This window comes from Sylvia atricapilla, chromosome 15, assembly GCF_009819655.1.
Source record: "Sylvia atricapilla isolate bSylAtr1 chromosome 15, bSylAtr1.pri, whole genome shotgun sequence".
Classification (NCBI taxonomy): Eukaryota; Metazoa; Chordata; class Aves; order Passeriformes; family Sylviidae; genus Sylvia; species Sylvia atricapilla.
Window position 1 is genome coordinate 9,100,778 of NC_089154.1, and position 9,504 is coordinate 9,110,281.

The following is a 9,504-nucleotide window of genomic DNA, read 5'->3' on the forward strand; positions in this document are numbered from 1 at the left end:
AGCCCCAGCTCCCTCAGCCTTTCCTCACAAGGAGATGCTCCAGTCCCTTCAGCATCCTCACAGCCTCCACCGGACCTGCTCCAGGAGCTCCATGTCCCTCCTGTCCTGACAGAGTGTTCCAGATGTGCCTCACAGGCTAAGCAGAGGGGCAGGATCCCCTCCCTCACACCCCCCAGAACTCCCACCTTGGCCCCAAGGCTGGTCAGGAACAGTTGGTGTCACCGTCTTCTCCACAGAGCTGCAGCCCCAGCCCAGGCTGATGCCTGGGGTTGTTCCTACCCAGATGCAGGACTCTGCTCTGGCCTGTGCTGGATTCCAGAAGGTTCCTCTCTGCCCCTCTCCATTGTCCAGGTCCCTCTGAAGCAGCACAACAACCCTCTGAGGTATCAGCTACTCCTCCCAGCTCTGTGTTGACCAAGGGAAGACAGGAGATGTGGTGGTTTGGGGTTTTAGCAAAGCTTTTGATACCATCTCTAACACTCTCTTGTATAAACTGTCCCTCACACAGCTCCACAAGTTCCCCTTTGAGCAGCAGTGCCAGGTCAGCTCAAAGGGTTACAGTTAATGGGGTTACATCAATTCAGCGGGGTTAGGCAGGGCTCTGTTCAAGGGCTGGTGCTCCTGAATGTTTTTATAAGTGATCCAGATGCAGGAATTTAACAAACATTAAGCAGGTTTGCCAACAACTGAACTGGCAGGGGCTGTGGAGTCCCCAAAGGGCCCTTACAGGGAGCTGGGCAGTCACAACCTGTGTGAAATTCAACAGCAGCAGTGCTGGACTCTGCACCTGGGACAGGACTAAACACACAATTTGGGGGACGAGAGGCTGGAGAGCAGCCCAGCAAACACCTGGGGGTTGATGGTAACTTCAATAGGAGCCATCAGTGGCAGCCAGAAGAGCCAACTCAGTCATGGGGTATAGCTCAGCTGAGGGAGGGGATTGTCCTGTTCTGCACTGGGGCTGGAGTTCTGTGTTCCCACTAAGGGTACTGGGGGAAAAAAAACAACTATGGAGAGAACAGGTCAAAAGCCATTTCCCATCCCATAAAATTTTTAACCCTCTTTCATTTTTAAATACTCTGGATTTGTGTTTGGCTGACAGCAGCAGCTCAGACCTAACACCTCAGCAAATGCTGAAAATCCAGGGAAAAGCCCCAGGAGCAGAAACCTGGATCTAACACAGCGTTGGGCAAGAGGATGATGCAGGACTCTTCCAGTGGTGCTCAGCAACAGGAGGAGGAACAAGGACCAGAAACTAAAACACAAGTCTCTCCTCAGAATGAGGAAGAGTTTCTTTACACTGAGGGTGGCAAAGCTCGGGAGCAGGTGCCCAGGGAGGGTGTGGAGTTCCCTGCTCTGGAGACATTCCAAACCCGCCTGGACACATTCATGTGACAGCTGCTCCATGGGACCTGCTGTGACAGGGAACTGAATGATCTCCAGAGGTCCTTTCCAACCCCAGCTATTCTGGGATTTTGCAAGTCCTGCAGGAGCACAGACCCTGCTGGTTCTGCTGCCACGAGCGTGTGGTGCTGCAGCAGCAGCCTGGCTCCACTGAACATCAGCCCAGGCACTGGTTTGGTGGGAAGCACAAGAGCCCTGGGCACAGACAAGGGGCATCTCTGCTGCCTTCACTTCCTCCAGCTCTGACACACAACTGCTGCAGCCAAAACCTCCCCTCCACGCCCAGGCTACTTTTCACAAGCTCCTGCAGCCTCCTGCCTTCAAGGGCCCCAAGAGGAACAACAGACAGCTTCTACTTTTATTATTACAGTTTAACAGAGTCTTGGACAGAGGAGAAGCAGCAGGAACCAACATGCAAAGCAATTAAAAGTCCCTGGGGGCTCGAGGAAGAGCACCCACAGCTCAGCTCCTGTACCTGCTCCCAGCAGTGTCTCCGGGGGCCCTTTGCCTCCAGCTGCTGCTCCATTGTGCCCCAGAGTGGGACAAGGTCATGGCAGACACCAAACCTACACACACACAGAGGAGAGGGCTGGCCTGGGATTGTCTCCATGAGTCAGGTCCGTTATCTGACTGGAGTTCAGTGGGCTTTGGAACCAGGAGAGCATCTTAAATCTCATCCATGTAGACAGGGAGGAGAGGGATCCTTCAGGAAGAGGCAACGACAGGAGATGGAGCTCAGGTATTTGGGCAGTTTTCCTGTCTCAGAGCTGGCTGCTTTTGGTGCCAACAGCTCTTCTCAATGCATCTGGTAAACAACAAGTGTGGCCTTTCTTCCACTTGCTTCACACCTCAGTCTTCACCAGCATCTTCTCCTGCAGCCCTGCTGCAGCCAGACTCCAAATTCAGCCAAGTGGACAAGTTCCAGGAACAAACGGGATCTGTCAGGTGCCTGGAGAAGGCCCCAAGGCAGGAAGAGGCTTGGCTGAGGCAGCTGGACTGCCCCACTCACTGGAGGCAGACCTCCCACCCCTCTGAGCCCCACGTGGGGCCAGCACAGAGCAGGAGTGGGGGTGACTTTGCTCCCCAAGAGCTGCCCTCATTCCCCAGCACCTTCAAAACTGAGGACACAGAGGGACAGGCTTTTAGGGCACAGGTCAAACTCATTCTGCACACAGGAATGCCCTGGGGATCTTGTTCCCTTGGTTTAATCGTGTCCCTCTTCCATGGCAGGATTCCATGTCACTGTCCCTGTCCTTATACTCTGGTGAGGCTGCACAGGGAGCTCAGACACAGCACAATTTGAGGAGCTGGGTGGCTCAGGGACAGCTCACAGGTGATGTCCAGCCCATTACAAACTGGTTTCTATATACCCTCCCAGCAGGAAAGCTCCACTGCAAGATCTCAGGATCTGCCAGAGATCAGTGCCAGGACTCTACTGCCCGTGCTGTGCACAAGAGAGAACTAAGTACTCTCCTAAATAGTCCTTCCTGAGCTCCAGATCCACAAATCCTTCCCTGCCTCCCTCTCCCCCTTCTATTCCTGTGGCTGCCCCAGTGCTGCTGCTTCACATCAGTGACCACAGAGGGACAGTCTGGTGTCAGTTGGGTCAAGGCCATGCAGCTCCAGAGAACCAGAGCAGAGCTGGAGGAGCTGCTTCCCACTCCCAGCAGCCACAGCCCAGGAAACAGAGCCTGAGGAATTGTGTGTTTAACAGCCTTGGGAAAATCTTCCTTTCATGGACTCACTCATCATGTCTGAAACTGGATGAGCTTGTGCCACCACACAGGGCTCCCACCAAGGGAGAGAGAATTGTCTCATCCTTTATTCCTTGTCTTGGAATGAACTCCAAAATGAGAATTTGCTCCTTTATCCTATAGCAGCCCAATTCTTTAAAACCCTTTGGTGAAAAGCCTAGAAATGCAGGTAAATTGTCAAGCCCATCACCTTGTGACCAGCACTCTCCCAGCAGCAAGGAAAATACATTCTCCTGCTCCAGGCAGGGATGAGAACACCCACGAATGGGCCAAGAGCCCAAGCTTTACTTCAGTGAATCAGCTTGAGCTACTTGGGATTTAAGATGCTGCAGCAAACAGAGCAACTATACCAACTACTTATAGAGCAGAGAGAGAAATAAAGAAACAGCTCTCTTTGGGAAGAGCTGAACCACAGAGTTCCACACACAGCCCAGCTCCCAGGATCCAGAGGCAGAAGAGGAATCCCAGAGAGGCTCTGCAGCCAGCCCCAGCAGCTGCCATGAAATGGATGGAAATCTCCTGTGTCCCAGCAGGAGGATGGAGTTCCCTTGGGACTGCTCCTCACTCGTAGATCCAGTGTGCTGCTGTGTCCTCCCAGCAGGGCAGCTCCTCTGGGCGGAACCAGAGCGAGATCTCCTGCTGGGCACTCTCCACCGAGTCACTGCCGTGGATCACGTTCCTGGGGAAAAGGAGAAAGGGAGCAGCTCTAACCAAGCTGAGGAAGGTGGGAGAGGGATGCTACAGCCTGGAAAATTCCCCCTTGAGCAATTTTGTTAAACCAATGGAGCCTATCCCACACCCTCCTCAAAGATCCCTCCCCATCACACACCCCTAATCCTTTCAGCAGTGCCAGTTCCCAGCACTCCCTCCTTCTCCAAAAAACATTTGTTTGCTACAGATGGAGCTGCAAGTGGCTGTAGCTCTGGGATTTGCATTTTTATGTCAGCTTCCAGCTGTGCCTTCAGATTTCCCCTTTCTATCAAAGCAGGTTTGGTATCAAACACCAGGAAACAGAGATCTAAGCCAGGATGGTTCAGTAAGAACTGTGTCTACCACAAGCCAGGCTGGGGCCACCCAAGGTCACCACCCATGGATATTCACCTGCTCTCATGAAAGGACTGAGTGGGAACTTCCCTTCTGCTTCACAGCCTCGCAGTCCAAATTACTAGAGGAAAACAGGCAAACTACACCTGCTTTCAACAGAGGACTCAGGAGGGAGGAAATACACAACCCAGGCGCTTCCTCTTACTAAAGCCAGCCCTGGAAAGCAGAGGTCAGCTCTGGTCTGAGCACAGAAGGGAGAACTGCTGCTCTGGGAATGCAGAGTCATGTGGCTTGGGCAGGCCTGGCACAGGAATGCCTGGACAGGATGCCCTGAAACACTGAGGAAAGAAGAAATCAAAGCTCTCACTTGCTGACTTCAACACAGAAGTCTCCTCGGATGGTGCCAGGCCTGGATTCAGCTGGATTGGTCTCCCCAATCATGGTGCGAACTGTCTTCACCACATCCAGGCCCTGCCAGACCTACAGGAGAGCAAAACTAGGATCAGCTTCCACAACTGCCCCAGCAGGTCACATCTGCCCTCTGAATTCTCCACTGGATCCACCTGGGTGAGACACAGGAAAGTGTCTCTTCAAATTATTCTTCCAAAGTTGGTTTTGGAAAATAATACAGATTGTCTGTGGATTTCTCCCCATCCCTGTAAGCACTCAAGGCCAGGCTGGACAGGGCTTGGAGCAACCTTGGTCTAGTGGAAAGTGCTCCTGCCCATGGCAGGGGGTGGAACAAGGCCTTTAAGGTCCCTTCCAACCCAAATTGTTTTATTATTTAATTTACAACAACAACAAAAAATATCCCTGCAGTTAAGTACAGCTTCAAGAGACCCTCTAAGGGGAGATTTCACCTTACTTCCACTATGCCAACAGCCACTGCTGCTCACACCTTGCACTTTGTCCCTGTTCCTCAGGGCCCTGGGCAGCACTCACCATGGCCACGACGGGCCCGGAGCTCATGTACTTCACCAGGCGGCCGTAGAAGGGACGGTCCCGGAGGGCGATGTAGTGTTCCTTCAGCAGCTCCTCTGAGGCCTGCACAGAGCACAGAGCTTAGTCTGCTCCCACACAGAGGGATCTGGGCAACGGCTGCAGCTCAGCGATGCAGAAAATTAAAGAGAATCAAGCTCTTGCACAGATGCTCGACTCCAGGAGTGAAAGAGCAGGAGCCAAAAACAGGAGTTTCCAGCTGCCAGCTTACAGTGACAGCCTTGGAGTACAGATACAGCCAAGGGCACACATGCTCCCCACGGCTGGAATCACCCCTCCCAGTGCCGACTCTCCTCTGAGCTGTGAGGATTTGGTGCTGGAATGACACCAGCAGGCTGTACAGGCAAAACCCCCAGCAGTTACCGGCACAGGCAGGGCTTGGGGGGCTGCAGGGGCTCCCCGGCTCCAGGGACCCCCAGCCTGGCTGGACCCGGCCGCTCACCTGCAGCAGCTTCATCCCCACCAGCTGCAGCCCCTTCCTCTCGAAGCGGCGGATGATCTCCCCGACCAGGCGCCGCTGGACCCCGTCCGGTTTGATGGCCACGAAGGTCCGTTCATTGACCCCGCCGAAGGCTGCGGGGAGAGGGCAGAGGTCTGAGCGGGGAAGGAGACACCTCTGGCCTTCAGCCAGGTGGGCACAGGGGGGTCGCAGCCCTCAGCCGTGGGGACACAGGGGGGTTCCTGGGGTCCCGCAGAGGAGGGCAGGGCAGTCCTGGCCGCGGCCGTCGGACAGAGCGCACAGGGACAGGGGAGCCCTGGCCGGGTCTTCAGCCGCAGGGTCTCTCCCGGGGAAGGGAGGTCCCTGGCCGTCAGGAACAAGGGGAGTGGGTGTCCTTACTCCTCAGCCCCAGGGGGTCCCGTCCCGTACCGCTGTGGAAGAGGCCGGCGAAGAGCCCCAGCACCAGGCAGATCATGGCGGCGCCGCTCTTAAAGGGGACGTGCTCCCCCCCGCCCTGTCACCGCCCCCGCGGAACCATCGTGCCGGGCGCGCGGAGCGGCGGGGCCGAGACACGGGGACACCGGGCACGGCCCGTTCCCATGGCGACGGGCGGGGCCTGCTGCCCGCGGGGTCCCGAGGGAGGCGGGGGACACCAGCTCCACCTGTGCGAGGTGTCCCAGCCGCGGGGTCCCGAGGGAGGCGGGGGACACCAGCTCCGCCTGTGCGAGATGTCCGCCGCCTTCTTGCTGCCGCCTCTGAGCTCCCCTGTGCCGCTGGCCCGGCGACAGCGTCCCGGGTGTTTACGAGGCTGTTTTGCTGTCGCTCTCTCTGTCTTTGCGGTCGTGACTGCACACTAGTCGTGGTTAGACTAGTCCGGTTATGGGGGAGCTGCTGTGGTAGTGGCCAGCCCCTCTAGCTCGGGCCGGCCCAGGCTGGGACCTCTGGAAGAGGAGCTTTGAGCTCCCTCGGGCCGTCCTGCAGGAGCAGAAGGGCAGAGCTGCAGCCCCGCAGGGCTGAGGAACTCCTCTGTACGGAGCACATATTGAATTATTTTTGGGGTATAAGATCGCGATTGTTAACGCTCTCTCAGCCTCAGGGGTCGTTAGGAAGGGATAGGTAGAGCTGCACTCCAGGGCTCCATTTCCTGCTCTCAGGAACTCACCTCTCGGTTCAGCTCCCTCCAAGATCAGCCTCTGGAAATACCAGCACGTGAAACACCTTTGCCAGGTGCCCTGCGGAGGGCTGGATTTGCTCCCACAGCTGTTCAGGTGCCTCATGGAGCGCTGGGTCTGCTTCCATCCTGCTTCTCGTGTTCAGAGACAGTGTTCTGCTCCCTCTCCTCTGTTCAGGTCTTGGCTGGGACAAGCAGGGTCTGTCTCCCAACAGCAGGGATCCAGCTGCTTGAGCCAACATAGTTTTAAGTTAAATTATTCCCCCGTTTGTACCAATAAATAATTAGTGGTTGTATCCTGGAGGTCCAGAGCGTCGCTTCGCCTGAAGAAAGCTGACCCCGTTTGCTCCAGCACAGTCATGCTGTGGGGGTTACTATTCTGCCCGTGGAAAAGCCTGTGTAGGATAAACACTCCGTTGTGGACACGGCTCGGGAGGCGAGGGCGGTCCCAGAGGATTTTCCCCGCAGTTCCCGGGGCTCTGGTGCCGGCAGAGGGAGCGCCGGCAGCGCGGAGGAGCCCGCAGCCCTCCCTCCGTCCTGTCCTGGGAGACTCCCCGAAAACAACGCTGGGATTTTAAGGTGCACAGGCAGCGCGATACCAGCCCTCCCCTGGTGTTCTTAGGGACAGCCGGGCTGTTTTGTTGAGACATCTCGAACAAATCCCGTCTGGAGCAGGTGTCTGTGAAAGGAAACAGCCTTCACACGGTTTGGAAAAGTTGCTCAGGGCGCTCTGAGGAAGGTGCCCAATAGATGCTGTCAGCTCTCATTAGCTGCTCACAGAGCCGCTAATTAAGAGCACATTCTCCGTGTGCTGCCGGTGACATCTGTGTGTGCCCAGCCTGGTGTGCAGCAGTGGGAGCGGGGCTGAAGGGAGTGTGGCAGGTGGTGAGACCCAGCTCCCTGACTCCAGCCTGATCTCAGTCTTCCTCCACAGAGGGCTACTTCAGAAATAATGATGCTTCTGTCAATTTAAGAAGATTTATCCTAGGCACTGTTCGAGGTGCCTGCAGAGGTCTCAGTGATGAAGTCACCAGCTCAGTCCCCAGCCCAGCCAGCACCCGTGTGTGCTGCAGGCAGCCAGGTTTCCACACAGGCAGAATCCCTCATTTCACACTCTTGTTGTTTATTAATGCTGATGAAACACCTCATTTTCTCATGCCAGTTCTGTCATTCTGCACAGGTCTCCTCAAAGGTTCTTTTGAGCCTTAGGTAGTTCCCTGCAGCAGAACTTGGAGGAGCAACATGTTGGACACTCTCCACTTGGGTGAGTCCTTCTCATCTCTGGCAATGATGTGTTGTAGGGAGAAAGCTTTAACTTCCCTCTTTAGGAGCTCCAGAAATGTGGATTACTGGTGACCAGGTAGCTTGGGAAATGGAGCTGAGCCTGATTCCCAGGCAGATTATTCCTGAGCCAGTGTCTTTCAGGCACAGTTTTAGGCAGGTGCGTATCTAGAGTGAGCACAGGAAGCTTCAATAAGCAAGAATGAGATCACAAATCCTTCCTTCAGAGCTTTTACTTGGGTGCTCAGCATTCCCAGCCCAGATGTGTGCATGGAATGGTGCTACAGGCAACAACTGCACATCTGGAAGGGGCTGAACAAATTTGCTGCCTCATTTGGAAAGCCCAGTGATCACTTTTTGAACCCCTCTCTGGGAACCTGAAGGGCCAGGTACCTTCTGGCACCAAATACCTTCTCATTTCAGTAGGAAGGTTCAGTGTGGAAGGATCCCAGTGTGGCAGGGGAGGATGGGGTCTGTTCCCCTGCTCACCCCCACTGCAGGAATTTCAGGCGGAGGCAGAACTCTATTTTTGCTCTTGCTGGATAGAACATTGCAGATCCTGTGGTTATGTAAGAGACTCCAGAGCATGTAGGTGCAGATAACGTGGCCATCTAACACTGTGCCATGCAGACAAAGGCTTTTTGTCTCCTTTCATCACACTTAGCAACTTCTGCAGTTGGCACTGCCTTCCTTCTCAGGCTCTTTTTGCACCTTTTTGCTTGTTTGGGGAGGATTTTCACCTTTCAGTTCAGCCACATCTTTTACCTGTGTAGCACTGGCAGAGCCTGGAGTGTTGGTGCCTCTCACTGTGTGGGCTCTGCACCAGTGCAGACCTGTGTACTTTCATACTGGGCCACTGATCCTCCTGGAAATATTTCACCTTTTAGGATAAAGAGGGGTTAAGTAGAGTCAGATGATTTCCTGAAGCACCTTTCGCTGGACACAGGGGATACAGATACAGAGCCAGAGCTACACAAAGTGCTCCACAGCAGGGTCAGTTTCCAAGGGAACATAGAACCGACAAGAGGATCCATTCCAAACTGCCATTGCTCCACCCTGGAATGAAGCTCTGATACAGAGGAGAGTGCTCTGAAGACTGGGAGTAGCTGTCTGAGTACAGAAGGTCTCCAGGAATACCCCTGTAACCCCAGGACAGGTGCTGCTGCCTCAGAGGGAATGGCTCAGGCCAGACTTGCCTTTCCTTATATTTGGCTTTCCCATTCTTGTGGAGTCTATAAAAAATTTCCTTGAAAGAAACACTCAAGGTACACAGCCCAGGGAAACACTTGCACTTTGAAGCTGAGGTTCTCACTGCTGTGCAGTGCTACAGCACTTTATTTATACCTGTCTGGGCAGCCCGTGCTTTCTTCCTGAGAAATTCCCAGTCTATCCAGTCTCATCCAAGACTAGAG

General features: G+C 54.7%; 1 protein-coding gene across 3 annotated transcripts; it reads right to left on the minus strand.

The window, feature by feature from the left end:
• Window positions 1–1,748: 1,748 nt before the first annotated feature.
• On the minus strand, window positions 1,749–7,993 carry LOC136368092 (nucleoside diphosphate kinase 3-like). 3 transcript variants are annotated; one of them, XM_066330077.1, is made up of 5 exons: window positions 6,803–7,993; window positions 5,644–5,774; window positions 5,145–5,246; window positions 4,570–4,682; window positions 1,749–3,837 (listed from the first exon to the last, which is right to left on the minus strand). In XM_066330077.1, exons 1-5 carry the CDS (start codon window positions 6,915–6,917, stop codon window positions 3,720–3,722), a joined length of 579 nt encoding a protein of 192 aa, XP_066186174.1. In that variant the 5' UTR covers window positions 6,918–7,993; the 3' UTR covers window positions 1,749–3,719. The 3 variants fall into 3 exon arrangements, with proteins under 3 accessions (XP_066186174.1, XP_066186176.1, XP_066186175.1); XM_066330079.1 differs by lacking the exon at window positions 6,803–7,993 and adding an exon at window positions 6,303–6,544; XM_066330078.1 differs by lacking the exon at window positions 6,803–7,993 and adding an exon at window positions 6,070–6,265.
• Between the last annotated feature and the right edge of the window lie 1,511 nt (window positions 7,994–9,504).

What these genes read in the sequence shown, in the direction of transcription:
- LOC136368092 (XM_066330077.1), bottom strand. Translation starts at nt 6,917, where the DNA reads ATGAGGCACCTGAACAGCTGTGGGAGCAAATCCAGCCCTCCGCAGGGC. An exon ending in CCGGGCCCGTCGTGGCCATG is followed by an intron (nt 4,683 to 5,144) that starts GTGAGTGCTGCC and finishes GCTCTCCTGTAG; the next exon opens with GTCTGGCAGGGCCTGGATGT. An exon ending in TTCTGTGTTGAAGTCAGCAA is followed by an intron (nt 3,838 to 4,569) that starts GTGAGAGCTTTG and finishes CCTTTTCCCCAG; the next exon opens with GAACGTGATCCACGGCAGTG.